The 27,748-nt window shown below is 35.8% G+C and overlaps 1 protein-coding gene and 2 pseudogenes across 1 annotated transcript; 1 reads left to right on the plus strand and 2 right to left on the minus strand.

Annotated features, from left to right (window-relative positions):
* Nucleotides 1–7,136: 7,136 nt before the first annotated feature.
* LOC120195111 lies at nt 7,137–19,896 on the minus strand (annotated as a pseudogene).
* Nucleotides 14,459–17,052, plus strand: LOC120195110 (annotated as a pseudogene).
* Nucleotides 19,897–21,963: 2,067 nt separating the features above from the next.
* On the minus strand, nt 21,964–23,669 carry LOC120195006. Its single transcript, XM_039197149.1, has 2 exons — nt 22,784–23,669; nt 21,964–22,506 (listed from the first exon to the last, which is right to left on the minus strand). Exons 1-2 carry the CDS (start codon nt 23,447–23,449, stop codon nt 22,144–22,146), a joined length of 1,029 nt encoding a protein of 342 aa, XP_039053080.1. The 5' UTR covers nt 23,450–23,669; the 3' UTR covers nt 21,964–22,143.
* Between the last annotated feature and the right edge of the window lie 4,079 nt (nt 23,670–27,748).

A 27,748-nucleotide genomic window follows, 5' to 3' on the forward strand; every position in this document is an offset into this window, starting at 1 on the left:
CTAGATGCGAACCAGCTTTGTACCTGAGACACGATAATGAAATTAGTGATCATAGTAGATACCCAAAAGTATTCAACACAAACAACATAACCAAAATCGAAAGAAAAGAGGAGAAATAATAAAGAAAGACCTCAGTCCATTTAACAATAGGTTTGCCAACACGAGCCGAGGATGAACTGCAATGATAATATTGCATCTCAGTCCAAACTGTAATTATTAAACAAACTGAAAATTTAAGTGAAAAACTCAGTAGAATAAAAGCTTTATTTAATATAACCAACAACAACTCGAGCTTTAAACCAAAACATGTATGAAGGAGAGATATCTTTTGCAGCATCAACAAAACAAAAAACAAGTTGAAAAGGTCATTGTAAATTCACCCATACAGCACATATAGATGATGAAAAACCATTCAACATGAAGGATCATTGTAAATTCAGTGAAAGGCCATCACATTCGTATTCAATTTTCAGAAATAAGTATCAACTCCAAATATGCGAAAGGAGTCGAACCAAACAAAATATAAAATAACCAATAAAAAATCCTAATAATCAAACAGGGAATAGATGTAAATAAAACCCATCGATACACAACTATTATTTTCCTACGTTTTCTGATAAAATAGAGATTATTACGAATGTGCTCCGTAAATTACATCGCTCTATTATTTTGTAAATGAAGTCTAGTGTTTGGTTTGGTAAAAAGGTCATTTAAATAAGTTTCGGTAAATTGGTAAAAAGGTCATTTGGTAAAACCAGGAGAAGCTCTCATTTATTAGATATAGATCCCTGAAAGAATGAATACGTGCACTTTGTTTTGGTAAAAAGGTCATTTAAATAAGTTTCGGTAAATTGGTAATAGCATATAAAAGTGGTCTAGGAGAAGTCATGCAAATGGTTGGATTTCTAATAGTATAACCAATATTTCTCATTCGCTTTTTCCTTTCTTTCTGAGATGTTCAAGATGTTAGTCCACCATACATAAAGTCCCTATTGCTAAAACCAAAACTAATTAAGGGTGACTCCAAAAGCTGATGGAAGTGAATTTATGACTATTAACCTTGTTAAGTTAAATATGCAAAGGCTTGAATTCCGAAGCACTTGATCAGATAAATTTCATTACCAATGCTACAGAACCTCTCAACAGAAAAGCTTAAGCTACTAGGTGAGGATCCCAGAAACCACACCCAAAAAGAGAACAGAAGGTAGAGTACTAGTAATTTGAAACAAAATATTATTTTATGGAAAGAAGAATCATGAACAAGATACCTTAGATGAAATGTAAAAGGAAGATAATCGAGGCGTATCACACAAGGTCATAGATATGTACGCAAACATCAAAAGATAGCTTATCTGCGATAAAATAAGGTGGAAGGCAAAAGAAAGCAGTATGAGAAAATTAAAACAAAAAAATCACATTTACAAGATTAATGATTTTATTTAAAAGAAAGCGTGCTAGCCTACTACCAACTGGTCTCGGGTGACATTCTAATCAGTCGACTGTATTGAATATTCAACAATGGTCGGCATTGTTAAAATTGCAAATGGGGTGGCGAAATGTGGAAAACATAGGCTGCTAAATTGTTCAAAATTAGGCAGCCATTTTGGTTGAATTTTGTGCATGGGAGAATTGCAATTAGTCCCTGCACTTTAGGGTATTTTCAAAGATTAGTCCTTAAGCTTCAACTATAAATACCCTAGCCCATTTAGCTTCAAAATCATTATAGCTTTCTCTCAAGTGTTTTTGTAAACACCTGTAAATTTTCTCCTTTTAGTAAAAGATCTGCAGTAGTCTGGAGACGTAGACATAATTGGCTGAACTCTGTTATCAATTTCGGGTTTTATTTTTCCGCTTTTATTTCGGATTCTCACTAATCTGGTTATAGGAAAATTACTTGTTTAATTTCCCAACAACTGATATCAGAGCTTTTGGTGGTTAATTTTGTCAGTTTTTTCTGCGAGGTTACTATTCACATAAATAGTGAATTTCGTGAATAGTAACACTTGGTCGGTGATACGAGTTTGTCGACGGAGGTATTCTAATACACGATGGTTCGTAGAAATTGTCAAAAACGATCCAAACGAAGCCAGATTCGACTGGGAGCGATGGCTACAGACGAAGAGAATGTGGAAAATTGAGAAGTTGAATGGTGCGCTTAAGACCTTCTATGAAGGACTTAGACCAGGGGCAATGCTCGGGGGAGTGCAAGGTGATGCCCAGAGACTTTCGAGGCCATAGCTGTAGCCGAAAAGCTGATTGAGATTGTAAGTGTCAAGCCAAGTAGCGATGTGTCGTCCAGGCCCATGCCCAGAGATAGTGGCAATAATGGGGAAACTGGGAAAAGGTGCAGTGGGGAGATGGTAGAGGAAGCTCTTCGAATGGCCAATGTGAGTCATCGACTGTTCGTAGCCAAGGAAAGCCGTCAAGCCGAGGGTGCAAAGTGAGCAAGTCCGCTCACAATGTGTCAGGATAGAGGCGTGGTCCAAGTTGAGGCGTCTCAAACATAAAGGGATACTTAAGAATATGTGAGACGATTCATAAAAATCATGCTCAAAGTCCTAAGTTTGACAGAAGAAGATGTGTTCTTCACCTTCATGTTCGGTTTGAAGCCATGGGCGAAAAAAGTGTCAAGAGAAGGGAAGTCAAGGAGCTGTCTAAAGCCTTGACAACTGCCGAGTCCATCAAAGAATTTGGAGTCAAGAAGAACAAGACTTCCAAAGAAAAGCCGAAAGCCGAGGGTAGCGGCAAGAGATTCTGTAATGAAGGCAAGTCAAAGGATGAGGAATATTATTCCTCAAGAGACAGAGAAAGTCCACTCAATGATGAACCAGATGGTGGATCTGGAGAAGATGTGTGCAGTCTTGACACAAGTTCAAGTGTCAAAGATGCTAAGCCGAGGGTAAGAGTCGAGCAAGCGAGGGGACGCAAACTTAAGATGCCAGAATTGTTACAAAATTACCCGAGGGGAGCCAAGTCATCCAAGGTGATGGATGAGCTCAAGATCGAGTTATCCAAAGAAGAGGACGAACCCATGATCGAGGGGGCATTGAGAGTTGGCTCAATACGGTTAATTTTGCCAAGGCAAGTAGAAACCAAGTGCAGGAGGAGTTAGCCATGTCCAAGGAGTTTGTCGAGCATGTTCATGTAGAGAACATGGCTTTAGAGACCATCATAAGAGAAGGGTCGAAGCAAGGGCTTGCCGAGGATGTTCAAGTGAGGAACAATCCTTCAAAGACTAGTAGACAAGAGTCGAAGGGAGCCAATACGTTAAGGGACAAGGCAACCATGGAGAAACTACCCATTTACAAAATGGGAAGTGAGCTCCAACCTTTGTGTTAGAAGGAATGAGACAAGAAGGGGCATCGGACTTTGTCGTGAGAAAGTACCGATACATGGTGGCGCAAAGAACTCCAATGATAAGGGTTCAATGCGAGGAGTGTCAGACTTCATGTAATAAGAAGGGCTGACGCAATATTGAGTATGCCATGGTTTGTACTAGACCAGATATTGCTCAAGCAGTGGGAGTTGTTAACAAATACGGTGACTACGGACAAATTGAAGTTGTGTTCAACTTTAGTTGGCATGCTAGAGTAATAAGACCAGAAATATTGTTGCATTGATCGAAGTGTGAAGACATATTAAAATCAGTCTTCAAGTGAGAGATTGTTGAATATTCAACAATGGCGGCATTGTTGAAATTGCAAATGGGGTGGCGAAATGTGGAAAACATGGGCTGCTAAATTGTTCAAAATTAAGCAGCCATTTTGGTTGAATTTTGTGCATGGGAGAATTGCAATTAGTCCCTGCACTTTAGGTTATTTTCAAATATTAGTCCTTAAGCTTCAACTATAAATACCCTGCACTTTAGGGTATTTTCAAAGATTAGTCTCTGCACTTTAGGGTATTTTCAAATATTAGTCCTTAAGCTCTCTCTCAAGTGTTTTTGTAAACACTTGTAAATTTGCTCCCTTTAGTAAAATATATGCAGCAGTCCGGAGACGTAGGCATAATTGGATGAACTCCGTTATCAATTTCGGGTATTATTTTTCCGCTTTTATTTCGTATTCTCACTAATCTGGTTATAGGGAAATTACTTGTTTAATTTCCCAACATACTGTGTGTCATATAAGTTTAGGTGTTATATTCTGGCAGATTTAGTGTCCCCAAAGTTGTAGTTAGACGTGCAAATGCTTGTTGCATCTTAGAAGCAAAGTTGCTATCACCCAAGGGTTCCTAGGCCCTTCATTCTCGTCAGTTGGCCATATTTGGACCTAGATTCAGCTTAGGAAAGAGAAGGTTTTTTTAGGAGCATTTAGTGTGGCACCCCGCTCACATTCTCAAAAACTCGACCATAGCTTGGATGACGGTTTTGGATCGACTTCCAACAAAAAAACAGGCTCATTGCGTTTGGGTTGCAGGTCGATAGTTTATGCGTTCTTTGTAGACACAATATGAAGTCTCGTGATTACTTGTTCTTTCAATGTGACTTCTCTAGAAAGGCTTGGAAGGAGATTTTACGCTTATGCCATTTGAATAGGAATGTTATGTGCTGGGAGTCGGAGCTTGCGTGGGCCTGCAAGTTGCGGGGTTAGTCCTTGTCGTCTCTTGTGTTGAAGTTAACTTGGAACGGTGCTATCTCTTTAATATGGAAGGAGCATAACTGCAAGATATTCCAAAAATTGATCTTTCTACTTTGAATATTGTATCTAGAATTAAGGAGATTGTTAAGCTTAAAGATAGCTGGTAAGAAAGTTAACAAAAATGGGGGATAGTTACAAGAGAATTTGTTCTATCTGAACCTTGAGGATTAGATGACGTTCATGCTGTTTGTATTGCTGGTTACTTAAGTTTTAATACTATACATGTCTATTCATCGAAATAAAAAATTAGATGATTAATAAAAAAATATAAAATATTTAAATTAAAAGAAAAGTTCAAATTTTTGAAGGTATGCATCCCGTAATTGTTATCTTAAATAATAATATGAGACGAAATTCGAACCTGATAAAAATAAAAACAAGAAATTAATTTCTTTAAAAAAATAAAAGAAAATAAATGAAAGATAAAGTACTCTTTGATTATGATATTGAGATCGAAAACAATTAAGAATTGTCGCTATACAGTTTTCTTAAAGACTCATTGGTGCTTGAGATTTTTGGGTTGTCTGTTTTCAGGATACAACAACTAGATGATTAGCTACAGTAACACAACATTAGAGATCACAAACTATCATTGCCTAAAACTAAGAATGAAATAAAATATTTTCTCATAATGAGAAAATATTTCTGAGAAAATATTTTTTTCGAGAAAAGAGAAGTTCTTGAATTCTGAAATATGAAAAATTGAACAAGTTTGTTCAATATTTATAAGGGATTTTCAAGAGAGTTTTACTCCAACCAGATATCTTCTAATATCTAAATTTAAATAATAATATCTTTTAAATTTAAAATATTAAAAAGATATACACTCGTTTTATTATTCAAACTTAAACAAATATTATTTTAATTTAAAATATTCAAAAATATATAATTATCTTTAATATTCAAAATTAAAAAGATAATAAATACATTTTTTAAATTAACATATTCAAAGACTAATTATCCTACTATATTCAAATCAAATAATATTTTTTTAATTTATAATATTTAAAAGGACTCTGAATTTAATATAAACATTAAATTAGAGTAATTAATACTCTTTCCGATAGTAACACCCTTCAATCGAACCATGAAACGGAGGGGAATGGGTCCCACATTTGCTGTTGTTGTAAAGAGATGAGAAGTGTGTCACAAAGCATTCCATTTATAAATTTATCCAAATTCCATGCGGTTGGTGTGGATGAAGTGCACAAAGCCCAATATAAAACATGGATCCGATAAGCACCCTATGGAACCCCTTAGCTGAGATTCGAATCTCGACCTTTTCTTTTATTTATTTATCTAGAATTTGTGTTTAAAATGGTCCATCACCTTAAGAAAGTTGATTTGCTTCTTTTGTTCCCTCTACAGTACATTTTCCCTTTTATGAAAGGGAGAAGAAGAGCACTAACCATCATGAATCATGCTCCCTTATCCGGGAATATTAAATCTTGTCATGCCTTACTTTTTGATGCCTATATAGGTTTGGTATAGTGGAGTAGAAGTAAAGATAAGAGATTATTATTCCATTTATGAATCAATAAAAATCGTTGGAAGAGATGGGTGAACACATCATATTCTCCCACTAAATATATACTTTCCCTTAAGAGGGCCTTTTGGGTCGTTTTCAATTCCATTAATGGGATTTTGCAGCATCATGCATAATATATCAAAGGTTTTGGTGCAGATCAACCTAACACCCGACTTGGGTAGAATGATTATGTCTTGCTTTTTCAAGTTTTTAATTAAACCTTAAGGGCATGGTGACCAACCTTAAGTGGATGCTTCTTTCATGTCATGAGAGAGATTCCATCCATTACACCAAATTTGACTTTTTCTATATATGTGCAAGTATAGGAACCCAAAATTATAAATAAATATAATGAGAAACTTAGGATATAGGTGAAGTGTATTACCATTGAACTAAATATTCCCTTTTCTTTTTCCCTAGCTGATTTTTTTTGACCTTTTATAAGAGCAGTCATTGGTAGATGTGGGTTATGTCTGCAGGGAGTGGGTCGTGGGTACAATAAAATGTGGTTGGACCACAATGGACTTGTCTAGAATGTCGTCCTTTTATGGAGCGAAGCATGCGGTAATCCAAGAAGAAAATCATGTCGTATTTCATCATTTCATGCAATTGGAGAAGCACCCATGTGTTGGGAGCCTTCAAATTATTTACAACTAATAAATCCACCATTAGTTTACCAAGAAAACATATGCATGACAATTCATCAAACAAGACAAATAACAAGTATAGAAGGTGGTGGATGCTTTCGCATGGATTTTTTCTGTTTCTTTTAAAAAAATATGTTCAAGAACTTACCTAATTGCCACCAACTTTATACAGCCTACAGACAATAGTGAATTAGTCTTTTTCTGGGATGTACTCCTAGTTATTCTATTTTATTAATATGAGATGATTACTTGGTAATATTTGTTTGAAAAAAATATCAATTATTTAACTTAATAAGCTAATGTGATTATAAAGTAATATTTGTTCTAAATACTCTCAACCATCTGACAGTAAATGCTCAATCACCCTGCTGTAGTTACCAGTGCCTGAATCTTTGATCTTTAGGAACAATAACAATTACTTTAATCACTGAGATAAGTTGGTTTGTGTTTGTACTAGTTATTTGATGCTTAGTTTTGGGAATTTTTTTAATAGGACTAAAATTCCAAACCTAGAACCCCATTACTTATTGCAGGCCTAGCCCAAATAATAGAAGCCATGGTGAAGAAGAGAGTCTTGTAAAAGCTAACAAATGAATCTTGATTAATCTCGGATCCTCGCATCAACTTCCATTATACAATTTAATTGAATTAATAAAATTTCTCCTTCGTCTTGTCATGGTAGCAATATGAAAATATTTAGTATTTCGATCTCTTTTCTCACTCCAACGCCACCAAGACTTTTTATGCCAAAGACTTTCTTCTTGTTCAAATACATTATTAAACTCATCCTTGAGTTCACGATCAAGGTTAAGCAAGAAAGGTGAGTTAGAAGATTCCAACGATTTCTCAATGCCTTGTATCCTTGCAAGGAGAAGGGTCTTACGTCTGTAGATATATGTCCAAAAACCTCTGCATTCAAAAATTTTACCTCTTTAGTGAATTCTGAGATATTGTCAGCAAAGTTATGAACCTCCCTCCATACTTGCGCCAAGAAATTTCAGAAGTTTGAATGATCTAACCAAGCTTCTAAGCAACAAAATGGTTAGGAAATAAACGAGTAATTTTCCTATAATCAGATTAGTGAGAATGCGAAATAAAAGCGGAAAAATAATACCCGAAATTGATAACGGAGTTCAACCAATTATGCCTACGTCTCCGGACTACTGCAGATCTTTTACTAGAGGGAGAAAATTTACAGGTGTTTACAAAAACACTTGATAGAGAGCTAGAATGATTTGGGGATGATTTTGAAGCTAAATGAGTTAGGGTATTTATAGTTGAAGCTAAAGGATTAATCTTGTAAATACCCTAAAATATACAATGGCTAAATTGCAATTATCCATTCATAATTTTCAACTAAAATAGATGCCTAATTTGGACCAATTTTAGCTGCTCATGTTGATTCAATTTTTCAACAATTTACAGCTTCCCATATTCAACAAAATCATGTTTCACCAACCAACTGTTTTGAATTTTGCTCCACCAACCGACTGCTTTGAATTTTCAACAATCTCTCTTTAAGGCTGATTTTAATATATCTTCACACCTTGATCAATGCAACAACATTTTTGCTCTTGTTACTCTAAATCTGCGTCAGACCTTCTTACTCCCTGAAGTCTGACACTCCTCGCATTGAACTCTTGTCATTGGATTTCTTTGCGCCATCATGTATCGGCACTCTCTCACGGCAAAGTCCGATGTCTCTTCTTGCCTCCTCCCTTCTAACACGAAGGTTGGAGCTCACTTCGTTTCTCAAAGTCATCGCTCTCATTCGAATTTGGCTTCTTTTGATTGTTTTTGACAATTCTTGCGAACCACCGTGTATTAGAACACCTCCGTCGACAAACTCGTATCGCCGACAATATTTTACTATTTACAAAATCTACTATTCACGTGAATAGTAATATCGTAAAAATTGACAAAATTCAACCAAAAGCTCTGATACCAGTTGTTGGGAAATAAACGAGTAATTTCCCTATAACCATATTAGTGAGAATGCGAAATAAAAGCGGAAAAATAATATCCGAAATTGATAACGGAGTTTAACTAATTATGCTACGTCTCCGGACTGCTGCAAATCTTTTATTAAAGGGAAAAAATTTACAGGTGTTTACAAAAACACTAGAGAAAGAGCTAGAATGATTTGTGGATGATTTTGAAGCTAAATGGGTTAGGATATTTATAATTGAAACTAAAAGACTAATCTTGTAAATATCCTAAAATATGCAGGAACTAAATTACATTTATCCCTTCACAATTTTAAACTAAAATTACTGCCTAATTGCCCATATTGATTCAATTTTTCAACAATTTACACCTTCCCATATTCAACAAAATCATACTTCACCAACCTGTTGCGTTGAATTTTGCTCCACTAACAGGTTGCTTTGAATTTTCAACAACAAAATGGCCGCTCCCCTAAGGGTCCTCTATTCATCCCCGTGGATAGGAAAATAGGTCTATGATCAGAGCTTAATTTTGTAAATGAAGGACGGTCAAGTCTTTCAAAGAGAGACCCATGTTCCCAAGTGAAATTAGGACCACTGTAACTCAAGTCAATCAAACCAGAGGCTGAAAGAAATTCACAAAATTTTTTACACTCCGGATTGATGAGTCGAGACTCCACGTCTCTCTTTCGCCTTACATAAAACATTAAAATCCCCTCTTAACACCCATGGGCTGCCAATCGGAGGTTCAAGAGCCAAAATTTGATCCCATAATTGCTTGTGCGTGGAGCTATTTTGGCTAGCATAGATAAAAGTGATAAAAGAAAAACTTCTTAGACTCCACCTCAAAGCGAGAAGGGTGAATGAATTGTCTCGATACAGCTAAAAAATTCAAGTGAACTGATTCCATCCAAAAACCGACCGCTTCAATGCGATACGAGTAGTTGAAACCCGATTTTTGAATGAAAATGTCAGCATTTCTACCACTGACCCCTGTTTCCATATGGACCACGATGTCTGGTTTTTCATCCTCATAAGAAGCCTGAAGTAGCGATTGAAAGTAGGGTCAAGAACACCCTGAGAATTACAAAAAAGAATATTAACCATTAAATAAATAAAGACTGGATGGTGAGACTTAATTACCATTCCTTTCGGCTAGTTCGAAAGCATTGTTAGCTCTCCACTGAACTTGATTTTCACCTTGTGTCTCATTTTGACTACTTGCTCCTTTGCAAGCCAGATTATCCTGCATTTGAGTCAATTTCGATGACAACGCCGAGACACAATCAGCCAGCACTGGGTAATTTGGAGGGCGATGTTCCTCTTTTTTACGAGTTTTCATTCCCGGTTTGGTTAATCCTTTCAAAGTTGCTCTATTACTACCCGCTGCTTTGGAGCTTGTCAGTCGAGCTGAATTCAAACTCTTGCTTGTCCCGACAACACTTGGTTGACTTTTAGTAATATTATCAACCACCTGTACAACGACATGCTTCTCTTTATCACGGGTAGTTTCATTTTGCATAACCCGTCCAATTGTAGCTACTTGAAATTGGTTCGTTAAATTATGTTCCCTCCCGTTAACCTTCTCAATGCTAGTATCGGAAAATACAACCGAAGAGCTTCCAATACGTGGCGCTGCATTCATGGAATCTTTGTTCAAATTAATGCTTCCTTCCTTTAAGGTAATATCTGCCACCTCCTTCCCATGAATATGTTTTCCACGTGTCTCTCTCTCTCTCTCTGGACAATTATCCAAAATAATTGGATTCTCCAATTGCTTTCCTTGATTTTGGTTCTCCCTCGCCTCATTACCCAAATTAACTCCCCCATTAAGCTATCGTTAATTATGGCAGTAGAATCTTGAATTGTCTCATTTTGCTCGATTAATGCCCCAAATCTCGACCCAGAAATTCTTGCCTTGTCTTCCGGACTTGCCTTGCTAACATGCGTCTCTTTCCGATCGACCGGGGTTCTCTTTCTTCGCTGAGATACTTGCATCCATGAACCAAATAATGAATCCTTGCCAATCTCATCATTGACGACTCCTTGACCCTTGATTTCTTGAATAGGCGCAACACGTGAACAATTTTCTTGGACACGCCCATAACATCCACACGAGAAACAAACTGCAGGAAGTCTCATATTCAACATTTTGTTTATGACCATCAATGATAATTTTCGAAATCAAAGGTTTATTCAAACCAACTACAACGTCTAATCGAGCAAATCACTATCTTTTGCCCTCCGTAGTATTGTAATCAATACTCACAATCTTTCCAATGACATCTGCAATGATACGAAGTAATTGATTGGTATAATAACGGTAAAATAATTTCGATATCCGAACCTAAGCTACAATTTGTAATGGGTGATCATTGGATGTCGAAAAGTTCCTACTCCACGGTTGTACAGTTAGATATCGTCTGTAAATCATCCATGGTCCCCCACATAAAACGCGAGTAATCCTCATCTTTTTTTCAAGTCGAACTGAAAATAATCGTTATCAAGATCAATCAAGAGATCTTTCCTAGGGGTTCCACAAAGCTTGGATCCGACCAAAAAGAGCCTTGTACTCGATAGACTTGCCTAATAATCTGACGATTATAAATAAATAATCCAACCTTTAAACAATTATAAATAAACCAGATTGTGTAGTTTTTTTCCCACTAATTAGTTACAACCAAGTTCACAATTAATTACATAATACTTCTATTTAGGAATTCAACTTAGTGTGTTGAGAGATGGAGGCGACGCGGTCAAACACTAATTTGTTTGATTATATTTGTATTTGGGAATTTAGCTTTATTTAATAATTCATTTTGGGTTTGTGTATAGTATCAACAAAAATTAAAAAATAATACACGGATTACCAGAAAATATAATGACGAGTCTCATTTTTTAAGTTGATCAGTCACTTTTGCAGGTTTATTGTATACTATTCTTAGAGAGAATAAAATAAAATATTGAGAATTGTGCTTGGGGTTAAAAATGTCAAAACGAACAAGTATTTTCCTTAAGAGAACTGACGACACCCCCTGTGCATAGATCTCTTAAGCGTATGTTTCCTTCAGAATCTTGCCAGGTTTATTGCATCTGGCTTAAATATAAAATAATCGTCTAAGTTGTACGTTTATTTTTACAAATAAGCGTATAAATTACTTTTTGATTTATTCTTGTGCTCACATCATAAATATTATTATTTAGATGTTCATATCGTCAACAATATTAATTCATTTGTTAAATGATATGTGTTATAATTTGATAATTTTAAATTTATTCAAAATTTTAAAATATTTTATTTTTAAAAAAAGTCTCAATCTTTTAAAATACCAAAAAATCCAAACTCTTAAAATTTATCATTCTAGTCTCATTTATTAACCGTCGGTTATCTCCAGCCATCCATTTGTCAACGACCATCACGCATGCATCACCGACCACCCAATGATTGGTCACAACCCTTACTATCATCTCAAATCCTTAAATTTCAACCCCTAATTCCTAAAATCTCAAATGTTAAATCATTTAAATTCATTTGATCGAACGTGATAATCGATCGTTTAGCCGATTGTGATAGTTGACCATTTGATCGGCTGTTTGGCCATGAAAATACCATGGAAGCAGGGGGGAGAAGAAGGGGTGGGACGCGAACGAGAAATGTTTTATTTTTATTTTTAATAGTATTTTTATTTCAAGAAAATAAAAATTTTAAAATTTAAGATTATGACACACGTCGCTTAACAGAGTAAATTGACGTCATTAATGGTTCAGACACAGTAAAATGTAATGTTTGCAATGTTAGCACTGAGATGAGTTAAAAAAATACTTTAGGCACCTATTCGTGAAAAGCAATATAGTCTGGCACTTATTTATATTTAAGCCATTGCATTGTCTAATAGTTTTTTAATATAATTTTTAGGGTTAATACACTTTTAGGTGCTTAAATTGTACCTCAATTTTACTTTTGGTGCTTAATGTTTTATCCGTTACACTTTCAAGTGTTACTGTTAAAAAAGTTAAGTAACACTTGTACGTTTATATTTTTAAAATAAAATATTCTTTAAAAATATATTTTTTAAAATCTGAAAATGACACATGTCACTTAACGATTTTTTAACAGTAGACACTAAAATGTAACAGAGAAAACATAAGGCATATTTTTAACGAAAAATTAAAAGGTACCAAAAAATAATTTGAGGTATAGTTTAGACACTAAAAGTGTATTAAGCCTAATTTTTTTATCATAAAAGACAAAACTTATAATTTTAATTATTACGCAGTTTGAAATAACCAAAATATTAATGGGTAATGTATATAAATGCCCCTAATTGTAGGATATTATTTTATTAAGTCTCTAACTATTAAAAATTATAAAATAATCCTCTAACGGAGTTACTTTGTTGAGTCCCTTGACTATTAACAGATACAAAATGGTCACCTGACTATTCATTATGTTTCAAAGTCATCATTTTTCGTTAAAAATGACGTAATCTAAGCTATACATTAACATGTTGATTGAGATATAATAAAAATCTGATCTCATAATCTCAAACTGTTATCTTATCTCAATTAACATGTTAATGTCCAATTCAGATGACCATTAATTTTTTCAATGAAAAAGGACAAGTTTGGAATATAATGAATAGTCAATAATCATTTTTAACTTTTAATAGTCGAGGGACTCAACAAAGTAATTCCCTACAATCGAATGATCATTTTATAACTTTAAATAGTCAAAATTCAATAAAATAATCACTATACTCAATAAAATAGTATTATATAATTATAGATCATTTGTGAATAGACCACTTATTAATGGATTAAGTCTGTTAAGAAAAGTTATATATTTAAATTAACCAATTAATTAAAGTTTTTATAAAAAAAATTAATATACTAGAAATAAAAAATGCCTGAAGAATCATTTACTCCAACTTGCAAATCAGATAAAATGGGTATAAATTCTCAACGACTCCCTTAAAATTACCAGGAAAATGTAAAAGTCAAGAAAGAAAAAAAGAATGTCAGGAAAGCCAAGAAAATAGCACAAATAATTAAAGAAAGAAAAGGTCTTTCCTTTTCTCTTAAGCCATTTGACACCAAAACAAACTGCAACTGATTGAGCTCTTTTCTTTCCAAACAATGATCCTTCCTTGATCTTAATTCACAGCACAAAAAAAGTTATAGATGAATGAAAAAAAATTAGAAAACACAGCTAAAACATGGACATAACAAATAAGGAAACAAGGATATATGAATGACTCCATCTACTCTCTATCAAAGCTTAGATCCTCCGTCTCAAAGGTAAAGCCCCACAATTTATTCAAGGTCCTTTTGAGTTTAATCCTTTCAGTTTACAGTTTCTTTTGCTCAAAATTTGAAGTTTTTTTTTCATTTATTATTATGCATTCTTTTTTCTTTGCTTGTCAGAAATTAGTTTTTTTAAATAATACCCGTTCACATGACAACCCATAAATTCTCCTTCCGGATAAGGTTCCAAGACATGGCATGGAAGCTCCATTTCATTTGCTTGATAAACGTTTTTTTTATTTTGTGTAATATATTGTCCCAGTTTTGCGGAAAATAAGGGATTGCTCCCCCCCTTTTCTCATTTCTGGGGTTGGTTCCTTTGAAAGTGATAAGTTTTTATTTTCATTTTTTGCTCAGAGCCTGGGGCTTTGGAGTTTGGATTGATCTGTTAATGGTTCTTGGTCAATTTCCGTAACGGGTTCTTTGCATTTTGTTCTACAAAAATGAGTTAGAAAAGATCGCTTTATGCCTTTTTCCCCCAATGACACGCAATTTGAGATGCATTTGTTAATCCTAAATGGTTTTGCTTAGGTTTGGGTATCGGTAATTACTTGAAGTGTAAAGATTTGCTGAAATTGTTTCGATTATTTGGAGGAGCTGGGTCTTGAAAAATGGAGGATCAGGAAGCTTTACCTGATGATATCTCTATATCCTTAGTTAGGGGAGTTAGAGCAGAAGAAGATGATGACGACTTTCAGAGCTGTTGTGAAGATGATGAGGTATGGAAGGAAACTGAAGAGGTGGTAAAGGAAGAACAGAAGAAAGAGCTTGATGAATTTTCAGTGAAGATGTTCTTCAAGGGCGTCTCTTTAGCTGAAACTGGAGATTCCTGTTCTGGGTTTTCTGGAATAGGGGTGGTGATGGAGAGATCAGCCAATAGACCTGTTATTCAAGTGCAGAAAAAGCTTGACTTTTATGTGGAGGAATCTGTGGTGGATTATTTAGCCTTAATGGATGGTTTGACAGAGGCTATGAAGAACAAGATTTGCCGTGTATATGCTTTTACCGATTCAACATTGCTATATGATCAGGTCAGTGAAGATCAGCACTTTGGCATCCTTGTGATGTTCTTTGATATCATCTTTATAGTAACCCAAATACTTTCATGTTATACCTTAAACTAGCTTTACTGACATGATTTTTTGACAGATTACATGCGAGGGGAAACTTGATAATCCACTTCTGATGGCTCTAAGGGAAAGAATCATGGAACATTCCCGTAATTTGGAAGAGTTTGTTCTGAAACTTGTTCCAAGCAACAATCTTTTGAGGTCATTGCAGCTAGCACAAGTAGCAGTAGGAGTTGTTTCTTCTCTTTCTAAGGGGACAAATCACTTCAAAATTGTTCCATTTGCTGTGAGGACAAGCCCGCTTTGATGATGATTACCATGAAGTGTTCCCATAGATTCTGTTCTCATTGTATGAGAACTTATGTAGATGGTAAACTGCAGTCATCCCAAATCCCAATCAGGTGCCCTCGGTTAAGATGCAAATATTACATCTCCATCGCTGAGTGTAGATCATTTCTTCCCCTTGCTTCCTACGAGTCTTTAGAAAGGGCCCAAGAAGAAGTAAATGTTCTTCACTTGGATGGAATATACTGTCCTTATCCAAATTGTTCTGTCTTGCTTGATCCTCATGAATGCTTCTCACCTAGGGCAAGTTCATCTAGTCAATCAGATAATAGCTGTGTTGAGTGCCCTGTTTGTCAAAGGTTTATATGTGTGGAATGTGGAGTTCCATGGCATTCATCAATGAGTTGTGAAATGTATCAGAACATCCCTCTTGAGGAAAGATGCTGCAGACATCACATTGCATCGCTTGGCACAAAACAAGAGGTGGAGGCGATGCCAATGGTGCCGTAGGATGACTAAACTTGCTCAAGGTTGCCATCACATGACTTGCTGGTAAGTCCATCTTCTTGTAATTGAACTTTGGTTATTTAATGATAGAATTGATTAAATAATGGCCACGTCAGACAATAAGGGTTCACAGATGAAATAATTAAATGCCAACCTCCTTGCATTCAATTTTTATATTGGTTGATATTTTCTTGCTTGCTATTTGGGAACAATTTTAATTGCAGTACCTGAATCTGATCACAGGCCATGCAGCTGTGCAAATTTGGAATTTTAGTTTTTGTTTTGTGCAATGGAAATGATCTTATTCTTATGCTCACCTCCCTTTGATTAGACCATTTTTATGGGAACTTGGTTGGAACTCTGACATGACCTTTTATGCAGGGAAGGTCTCGATATTTGGAATAAAACTCTGTTGTGTATGTTTGGGCTATTCTTTGTCCCATGATACACATCTTCATCCAAGAGTTTACTTGGTTTCCTTTGATCATACAGTTATATATGCTTGTGTCCAGCTCATGTTTGTTCATATGTAAATGAGTGTATTTGTTTGTTTTGTTTACACATGTACAATTCAGGCGTATATGGCATCATTTTTATTTTGGTTTATGTCTCCTTTTCAGGTGTGGGCACGAGTTCTGTTGTTCTTGTGGTGCTGAGTACATGGATGGTGGGCAGACCTGTCAATGTGCCTTTTGGGATGAAGACAACTCTGAAGGTTTGGTCATCCATTCTGTGCAAGAGTCTGAACAATGGGCTTGGGAGACTTTCAATTCACTCCCTATGATCATGGATGCATACTCGGACCAAGAAAGATCACAGCTGGCACTAATCCAAAGGTTCCTTGCCGGGGGTTTCAGTCTTAGTGACCATCATCCATATCAATCCCCACCCCGCTGTACAGATTCCTATGTTGATGCCATGAAGGACCTGCGTCAGCTTCCTTGGCTCGAGAGATTTGTGTCTGTAATAAGTGACAACTATGAAGACTACATCCAATGAAGCTGGTGTATATGATTACTATGTTAGGTTATAAGTTGGTTTTCAGTTAAACAAGGTTGACAAGAGATGCAAAGTGTTTCTCACTCTATTGGCTCCGTTTTCTTTTACACAAATTTCTTGAGATTAGTCCCTTCTCCCTCTTATGTGGTTCTTGTTAGCCATTAACTACATGCTGAGGCCTTTGCATAAAAGCTTGGTGAAGGCTCTGTTCATGATAGTGCTTTCTTCTTTGAATAAAAAGAAAGAATAGGGTAAAAACTTATTGATGACAAATCCCCTTTTGGTTCTTGTTCAAGAGATTGTCACATGAGTTGATACGTTGGTTTTAGCGTTACTGGCTCTAATGTGGTTGAACTTCCCAACAGCCATTATAGGCTACAATGTGGCTGCCTGATCCAGCCATCCTCGCTGCGGCTGATCATTCTAGGTTATTAATAACAGAACTAGTGTTTGGTCCTCATTTAGCAAACAAAATCAAGTAGCTATCATTTATATAATACAGTTTCGTATTCTGCCGCTCATGCATATATGTAAAAGCATTCACCACACTTCACATGGAAAATACGCTGTGCCATGTTGCCCAAAAGTCAAAACACTCACCGGCCACCCATATTAAAAGATTAAAATTATTTCTTCATGTGTTCTTATTACAGCCAGATCATGGATGCCCTTCTTGTGGATAGCCGCGAAACTTCATTAACAAACCGATATTACACGTCTTCAAGCTATTTAAGACAAGAATCCGGTCCAGTTAAAAATTTTGACAGCCTTTATTTCCATGTCATCAAGCTACTTTTAGCTCTATAATTTGATTTCGCATTCCATTGAAATATATATACACGGAGCCAGGTATTCAGCATGAAAAGCCTAATACTGGGTTTAATCATTATTCATAACATTATCCCCGGGGCCAACGTTGGATGAGAAAAGCACACGAAAATACAAATCTTTGATTGTAGTGGAGGCAAGTGGCAACAAAGTGTGGTCATTCACTTTACCTTTCCACTCTATTCCTATCCTTGAATGGCGGAAACAACAAAGTGGAATAATGACTAAAGCAAATTATCACCAAAATCTTCATAAATCACGTTTAATTCAAGGGCAAGATTTCTTGTTTGACAAAGCAAGAGTAATAAAAGATTAGGTTGCAAGTAATCTTACAACGGGAATTGGTGGAACTTAAAACCCTATTTGTGAGTAGAAACCAGGAACAGGTTACCAAATAAAGGATATTTAGCAAAAACATATAAACAAATGTATGGATTATGGCTTAAAGATGAGTACTTTCTCTATGAACAAGAATATATTTTAAACAAGAGCTTGGATCTAAAAACCAAAATGACGAAAAAAATGATAACTGTACCTGTTTCACTATTCAACCGTATCTCGGTATTCTCTGCTATATGTATATATATCATTTCAACCATTGAACCAGCAGGATGAATTGGTTTAGAATGATGTAACATAGTAACATACAGAGATAATTCAACTTCATCACGTTGGGGTAGTGTAGCAGAAAATTGTATGCGACAAACTTCAACATGAGATGGCATTAGAACCATAACTAATTGCCTGGAGACTTGAATCAGACATATTAGTCATCCATTTCTGTGGACCATTTGATTACCCCGGTATATTGTATGCATATGAAGGCCATCTAATATTGATGCCACATGAGTTTTTGATGCCCATTCTCATCATCTTTTGTGTTCTCTCGAGAACTATGAGGCTAGAAAATGTGGAAAAACTATTGCCAACAAAAATATCAGCCCTTGAGCACACCTCGTAGTCGATTGCCGACTGAATCAGATATGGATGCTTCTTGTAGATCACATCAACCCTTAATGTCTTCTTCTCAAAAGAAAGCAACCCTTTCTTCCAACCACTCAATATCGAAGAATCATTAAGGATGCTATCAGCAACAGCAAGATAAACAACAGTGGGAGATCCTGAGCTGACAGTGTTCCCTACTCTTTCTATGATTCCTTGCTTGCTACTACAAATTTGGTTTATGCCTGATCGTTTCTCTGACTTCTTACAGTGAATCATCCCGTCTATTTCTACCCTCACATGGACTGCAATGTAAGGAGCTCCAGCCATCAAGGAACCGTCCGTTACGACACCAGAATCATTTTGTACCGTGTCGGTTTTGCTCCTAAGCTTTCTTCCTACCTGCTTAATCTTGGACACAACTTTATCTGCTTCTTTTGACATCTCATCAACCAAGACCAAGCATTCAAAGACCCTCGCATAGTCCTTAACAGGCCAATGATCATGCCAAAGAAAAGGGTTCTTTCCCACAATTCTAATCAGTTCATGCTCATCAACATGACCTCTGCTGCTTTGCAGTAACTGCTCCATATCTCCCTCAACTGTCCACTTTCTTCCACTTCCCTTTTGCAGATTATATATTCCAGTCCAGTTTGATTCTTAAGATCCGAGTAACGACCTAATCGCACGAAACCATTACAAAGTGAATTGAACTTATCAAACTCGAAGATTTTATCAAAGAAAATAGGCTGCAAGCGGTCAATTTCCTTGTAGAAAAATGAGGCACTTAAGCTAGGTACCAGAAAAGTTCTATTGAGCATTCTAGCGGTTAGACAATCTCTTGCAAATGCTATCTTCTGGTTATTTAGTCCCCAAACAATTTGAGGAACCTCCAAAAACTTGTCCCTATTAATCCCTTCATCATTGGAGCTCCACAACAAAGATTGATTTGGAATCAAGTCCTGGTTGTTCCATTCAATCACAGAACAGCCAGAGAATGAATGGAGCAAGACAGCTATGAGAACAGAACCATGTTGACCAGTGCAATGAATTTCCATGTTAGAGAACTTGACCGGCAGTCAGTTGACCTCGGAAGCTCACTGTTAGGGGACAAGTCCATTTGAAATTCAGAAACTTACAGCCTTCTCATAACCGGACTCATTGAAAAGATACCAGAGGATAGCCGATTTAGACCATAATAAGTCCTGGTATCACTATAACCTTGGATTTTGAAGGTATTTCGAGTTGACAAGACACCAGATATACGTCTCTCTTAATTTAGAATCTACATAAAAAGACTGCATTAACTTATAATTTCTAAAAAAAGCTTCATATTAAACTGAAGATATCAATATATGTTCTAACTTGGATGGAGTCAGTAGGTGATGAAGAGGCATACCTTCGGCTACGTCTTGGTTTTTGGAGTACCGTCGGCATTAGGCATATTGAACATGATGTGGTTTGGAAAGATTATTAGAGGTCTAGTGAAGACTTTAGCAAAGAGGGGATCACTCACAAAGGTGGTAAACAGTGAACAGTAATTATTCTGCAGGAGATTCGTGTACTTGATTTTCAAGCTTTTTGTTATTTATATTTTAGCTAAATAAGGTTTTAATTAAAAAATTGAAAACTATATTTAAAAGTTATCCTAATTCACCGTTTACATACTACAGATTTAAGGACACTTTTGTATTTTTCTTAAATAAGATTTTTATTATATTCCAATTACATCAAAGATTATAAGCTATTTATTACAATTAAGTTCATTGTAATAAAACCAATACAGATTAATTTTCGACAAAACCAAATGAGCGAGTGAGTGAACAACTTTATTGGACTCTCGATTCATATACAGAACTTTGAAGCCCTGATTTTGATAATCGCATGGGCCTTGTTGAGCATCGGCGATTTCCCCCCTTAAGAAGGGCACTTTTTGGTAGTTGATGAAAGGGGCATATTCGAAAGGTCATTCTCGTCCATTTGGAATTCATGTGGGGGCATGAATGGGGTCCTCCCTGCCATTGCACTTCAATTCTCAGCTAAAACACACATATCAGCCATTCAACAGTTAACTACAAACAAATGTACACTGTGCCAACAACTATTATAATATCCACTCTCACGGGATTAGCTAGCACTACTATTCTCAATATCGTTAAAATACAAACCTAAAACCTGTAAATGCCCCTTTTTTCAGGAATTAATACATCATGAGTAGGAACAACAAAATATAAAATAATAATGTCTTTTGTACACATATACACTGATATGTCCAGAAAATTATAAATGAGAATCTAAAATTTTAATTTTTTTCTTAAAAATAATTCAATGCAAAAAAATTATTTTTTATTTTTCTTTGATATATTATACTAAATTTTACTTTTTTCCCTAAATAATAGAGATATACTTGACTCTGTCTCTGCACATATATCAAAAATTTTAAATCACATTTTTTTCTTCCATATTAGCTATAAGTTCTCGTGCCATCTTTCAAAAATTGATGACCACTTTCGCTAGCATCATAGCTACAAGAATGTCATGAAAATAATGTCTGGTATCATAATCCTGACAGCTTTTCACAATCTCTTGCCCTATTAATTCTTTTGCCTTCATCGTGTAATAGTTTCAGCTTAAAGGCTGTTTGACAAAATTGAAGTATCATATTAAGAAAAGGTATAATTTAGGGAGAATCTGTCGCTAAAACTGTATATAAATGTGTATGTATCCTGGCTGTCTATCATAACGCTGTGTGGAGGGGGAAAAGGCAAACTTCAGTACGCACACGCTTTTGTCAGAAGATTACAACCAAGAGAATACAAGACTATCTCCAATAATGAATGGCATTTCTGTAACTCTAACCAAACCTGACATCCCCTCTGGGTCCTTGACTGGTCGCCCTTTGACCACCCACCACTGAAATAATGCTCATCTCACATTTTCTACATCATAAATGATAAAAAGATGAGCTGCCAGCTCCAATATTCTTTGAGAAGGGAGTGTAGCCTTCAAGTATTTTCTTCCTTCACATATCTGTCATGAGATACTTTACAGAAATCTCCATTCGCATTTTTTTTAAAGGTAAAATAAATGTTGCAGCTTGTATGACAGCCTAGATGTCAAGCACTTACGGAATACCTGGATTCATTAGAACAAGCTCAGTTAATGAAGGATTTACTGGATAGGTTCATTGAAGATAAACCCATATACAATTTTGCTTGTACTTTCACTTTTGGTAGTACTACAAGTTACAGCAAACCCTAGTTGTGTTTATACATAAAATACGAGAGTTTAAACACTTGAAATGAAAGAAAACAGATGATTAGAATGAGTGCAACATAAAATATAGGTCACGAGTGGGGGATTAACAATTGGTATAAACAAATACCAGTTTAATGTGATTATGGGCAGTTTTTTTTTTCTTTTTCTAATCAATCAGTGAATAGGACTTCACTTGGGAGCTGACTGGTTATCGTGGGAAGCTAAAGCACGGATGGAATTAGCGAGCTTATGAATGGCGTCGACTAGGCCATCAAGGCCTCTTTTGTTGATCTCTGTCTTGGATTCCTCCATATTTAGTCTTCTCTCGTGCAAATTAACTATATCTCTATGTCTTCTCTCCTCTCTCTCCTCACTGGCCCGGATGGCTTCTGCTATAATGGAAGCACTTTTAGAGATTGCAGTGCCCACTTCATTTGTCTTGTTTGCACTTGCTGTGCTCCCACTGGTGCCTTCACCATTACCTCCTCTTTTCCTCCTCTTTGCTGGTGAGTCTGAATACTCCCTTGTATCAGAATCTGAGCTATCACACATCTCCAAAACAAAATATATGTAATCAATCAATACTAACTGAAAATTCACGACACAGCGAGTGATTATTTATCAATTATAAGCGACGAAATTTGCCAACTCTCACTCCTGCCGAGAACAATGAAGCACTAAATTGGATGCTACTAAAACGCACATTTAATCACAGCATCATCATAAACACCTGTCTCTAACATGGAATATCAAAACTTGCTAAGCAAATTCAAAGGCTCAAAGCAACCCTTCATGTAGGGGTAATGAGAGAGAGGGAAGAAGTTCCTACTATGGGCAATGGCTGAGCACATGAAAGGAGAGGTGGTTGTACTAGTGATGCAGGAGCAGCTGTAGGCGGTGCTGATAGACTTAATGGAATTGCAGTGGGAACGGGAGCTGAAAGTTGATGTTGCAATAGAGGAGTCAATGAAGTTTGCACACTGGTAACTGGTCTGTCCATAGCATAAGGTGTATTGAGAATGGAACCTGAACCACCACCACCAGCCACCACCCTTTGATCTCCTTTCTTCTCCACCACCTCCTCCACACGCTCATATATGAGGCGCAACATGTTGCTAGGCAAATTCTTTTGTTTTCTTTTATTCTTCTCCATCTCCCAATAAGAAGTGGCTTCACTAGTGTTAGTCCCTTCTTCTCCTCTATCAGCTATTCTCCTTTGGTACTCTCTCACTTTCTTGTAGTCCCTCATGAGATTATCCCACTTGTCGTTGCACTGGTTTTGGCTCCTCAAACACCCTTTTCTCCAACAATAATCTTCCACCCATTTCCATCTCAGCTCTGTTGGTTTTCTCCTTCCTTCACTCTCTTCAATTCTCTTCATTCTTCTCTCATCATCCATCTTTTTTGCCTCAATCAATACCAATGTTTCATTAACCGTCCAGTTTCCTTTCCTGTATTCCCTCGTCACAACACTGTCACCACCTTGGTCAGCCATCACCAACTTCAACCAACACCCCTAACTAAAGCATAAGGGAGAAAGAAGAAAACTGGAGCTTTATGTAATGCTCAAGAAAAGGGAGCAAAATGAACTCTTTTTAGAAGTGAAAATTGGAAAAGAACCCAGCTTGGCACATGGATCCTATACTGATTACTGAACAGTGAACACTGTGTCTTCCTTTTGCTCTCCTTTTGGAGGCCTGATTTGATATTGGGTAACAAAGTAGTCGAATAGCAAAAGAATTGCAAATTGAGGCAAAGGAATATGTAAGCTCCACCTAAAGCTATAGATCAGTTACTCCATAAAACATAGGCAAAAGGATACTAATGATCCATTGCTTTTGTTAATCTACTAATGGTCCATTGCTTTTGTTAATCTCAAATGCAAGACAACAACATAAGGTACAAAATAAATTTGGCCTTCATCATAAAACTAAAGTAATTTATTAACGTATCATCAAATTCAAACCATTTTTTTACAACAACAAATTGTTGACTAATGATATAGTTATCAATCTGATGACAAAAAAAAGGGTAAGGAACGAGTAATCTTATGAATAAACAAGGTAGAGCCTAGGGTGTTTAATGAGTTGAGTAGTTCGTGAGTAGCTCGAACTTGACTCGGTAAAAACTCAACTCGGGTTGACTCAACTCGAATTCGAGCTAGGCTAGAGACCTTAACGACCTAAGTCGAGCGAAGTCCAACTCGACTCGATAAGTTCATGAGCAACTCGTTAATTTTTTTTATAACTTTATAGTAGTTTTCTTAAAAAAATTATTTCATTAAAAATTATTAATTTACTAATAGATAATAAAAAAGATGATAAATAACTAATCTATTATTTTTCTAATAAATGATTGAAAATACTAAATTATTAAAATTTTTTGATCGACAAATATTATTTATAAAATATTAAATGAACCTAAGTAGGAACCACATTAAAAAAACCCTAGACTGAGGAAAAGAGTTCTCCTAACTAGAGGTGGGTATACGGGCTACCCGCCCGTTTAGCCTGCGGGTTTTGACGGTACGGGCTTAAACGGAACGGACTAAAATGCCCGCATTCATAAACGGTTTTGAATTTTAAGGCCCGCAGCCCGTCCATTTAACCCACGGGCTTACTAGCGGCCCGTTAAATAAAAATAATTTTAAATGCTTTAAATGCAATAAAAATAATGTTTTAACTTACTACACCTTTAAAAATGACCGAACAACTTTTAAAAGGAATGTAGCACCGTTAAAATAATAAATAATATTTAAATTTTATTTTAAATAACCAGAAATGATTATAAAATAATATTTTTTTTAATTTTTTTAATCATTAATATATATATATATAATGATATAATTATTTAAACTCAAATTAAAAAAACAATATTCACTTATATCACCAAATTGAAAAACAAATAAGACAATAACCACATTATACTTTTATAAAACACGATTATTCAAGGCTATAATATAAAGACACAGAAGTGTCTTAAAGCATAAATTTAAACATAAAAATTCAACAAAGTCAAACATTATACAAATCTAACAAGAAAGTTGTCAAGTGGTCCTAATAATTGTATTTTATGAATACTTTAGAGAAAGACTAAAACATAATATGAAAATATAAAATAAAATACTTACAGTATAAGAGTAAATTTGAAAGATACAGTTATACTAAAATTGATAAAATATAAGTCATTAATTTGTTAAAATATGTTTATTTTGTAAAAGTCTTTAAAAGTTGAAAAATATGTTTTCAATTTTTTCTTTTACTTTTCTTTCTTATTTTAATCTAAATATTACATGATTTTTTATAATTAAATAACAAAATGGATAACATACTTCATGAAAAAAATAAAAGTCAAAATTAAATTAAAAAAATCTTTAAATACCAAAATGATAATGATGTATATTTAAATGAAAAAAATATCAAACAGCGGTAAAATTATAACAAATGCCCTAATAAATTTAAGAACTACAATAGTTATAAGTAACATCATATTTATAGGTAATTTATTTTTTTTTCTATAAAATTCTTTAAGTTTATTTTCTCTAAAATTTTATAAATTTTAAATTAAGAGGGCTTTAGCGGGTTTCGCAGGTAACCCACGGTTATACCCATTAAACCCGTGAGTTTAACGGTCCGGGCTAAAAAACCCACAATTTAAACGATCTTCAATTTTTGAGGCCCGAAGCCCACACGGGTCACGGGTTAAACGGATAACCCGCGGGCCTTAACCCATATACCCAGCTCTACTTCTAACTAAACGCAAGAACAACACTACAACAACCTCACACACAGTACCCAACTCACACTGAAGAAACCCAATTACAGAACATACCAAAAAATACGAACTACTCACAACAAACAAAAGGAATACCAGACACACAAATTAGGCAAAACAGCCATCAAAATATGAAAAATAAGACCTGTTCATGCAACACCATTCTTCAACCTTGGACACTGAACCGCCTTCAAAAACCACAATGGACCTTAATACTCCCTCACCTGCAAAACTTACCACAGAGCACGAGCAACACACCAAACAACCAGGCTAAAAAATAAGAAAAAATAAAACACCGTAACAGAGATATCACCACCACCCTTTAAAAACACCCGAGCTTGAAGCACCCTTGACAGCCAAACAACTTGCCAAAGAACGATTGAAACCCATAGCTTTCTCCACTGACACTGCTTTAATCTGCCTAAAACGAGAATCAATCTCATGCAAAATTGGCAGGCATTCTCGGGTCTCAAATCAGAATTATTCAGCCAATTATAAACCAAGAGAGAATGAGTAACCACCACTTAAGACAAACTCCCAATCCAACCAGCTTCAACAAATATATCACAAGCCACCTTAATTCCAACCAAAACAGCAAAATCAGCGTTGGGATCACCAACCAGGCCCGAACAAATAGCTTTGAGGATCCCTTCTTCTGAACAACAAACCCCTCCAAACCCACCAGCTCTCCTCGACGCTGAACCCACAATTTCAAAAACAACAGTATCTGCATACGGGTGACTCCGCAACGAAGAATATTTACCATCCAACAAACAAGAACCTGGATTAACCCACCAGCTTTTGTCATTAACTAATATACAACCTTTCAAAGTCTTAAGCGAAATCAACGCTCGCAATTTAGAATGAAAAACCAAATCTTTATAAACAAACTCCTTCGCTTAAAATACCAAAACATTCCGGCTTAACCAACAACTCCAAATAGCAGCAACTATAGACATTAACCACCCACATTTTATACTAGAATTTAGCTTGATCGCAAAACAATAATTCATCATTTCCGCCATACTATTAAAATCCTTCCAATCCACTCTCCACCAAGCAGCAATCTTGCTCCAAAACTTCTTCATAATCGAGCAAGACACGAACAAATGATTAACCTCCTCCTCAGCCATACCACACCAGCAGCAATTACTATCGAAATCTGCCTGCTTCAAGCCCCGAGACGAGAGATTATTTTGTAGGAAGCCTATTCAAAACCAACATCCACATAAAGTTTCTTACTTTCGAAGGAACTTTCAGCTTCCAAACTTTATCAAAATAAAATTCCGGAACCCCCACATCTGCATCTATGATTAATTGAGATAACTTCTTAACTAGAAGAGACCATCATTATAATAAATCCAGGTGAAACGATCAATTCTGCTCGACGAAATTTGAACTCCATGGATAAATTCCTTTAGTTCAAGCACCATCATCACTTCTTTCTCCAATAGCGGCCTCAAAAATAAAGAAGCCCAATTCTCCCCGAACAAACCATTAATAGAAACAACATCCGCTACCAACGCTCTTTTATCGGCCGCCAGCCTGAAAAGCCTAGGGAACAGCACCCTCAATGGTTTATACCCCCACCAAATGTCAATCCAAAACAACACCAACTTACCGTCTCTGATTAACCATCTAAATGCATTTTGACTCATCCACCTATTTATGCTTCTTCTTTTTTTCCAATTCTTAACAATACCTTGCCAAATTAACGATAACTTCTTAATATTGGACGTTTTCAAAATATCACTATCTGAGCCACACCCATACTTAAACGAAATAACTCTCCTCCAAAGGGCATTTCTCTCAACGCTAAAAAACCTCCTAATTCTTTCAATCTTACGTATCACAATTTTGGGAACTTCAAATAAGGACCACTCTTCCGGAAAACGAAAGTGAGCTGCTCCTCCACCTCGATAACTTAGCTTGGAATCTCTCGATAATTGGATCCCAAATTACAACTCTTCGAGGATCTGCCCCTAACGGAATTCCCAAGTACTTGAAAGGTATGGAACCC

This window comes from Hibiscus syriacus, unplaced genomic scaffold (genome assembly GCF_006381635.1).
Source record: "Hibiscus syriacus cultivar Baekdansim isolate YM2019G1 unplaced genomic scaffold, ASM638163v2 tig00117005_pilon, whole genome shotgun sequence".
Taxonomy (NCBI): Eukaryota; Viridiplantae; Streptophyta; class Magnoliopsida; order Malvales; family Malvaceae; genus Hibiscus; species Hibiscus syriacus.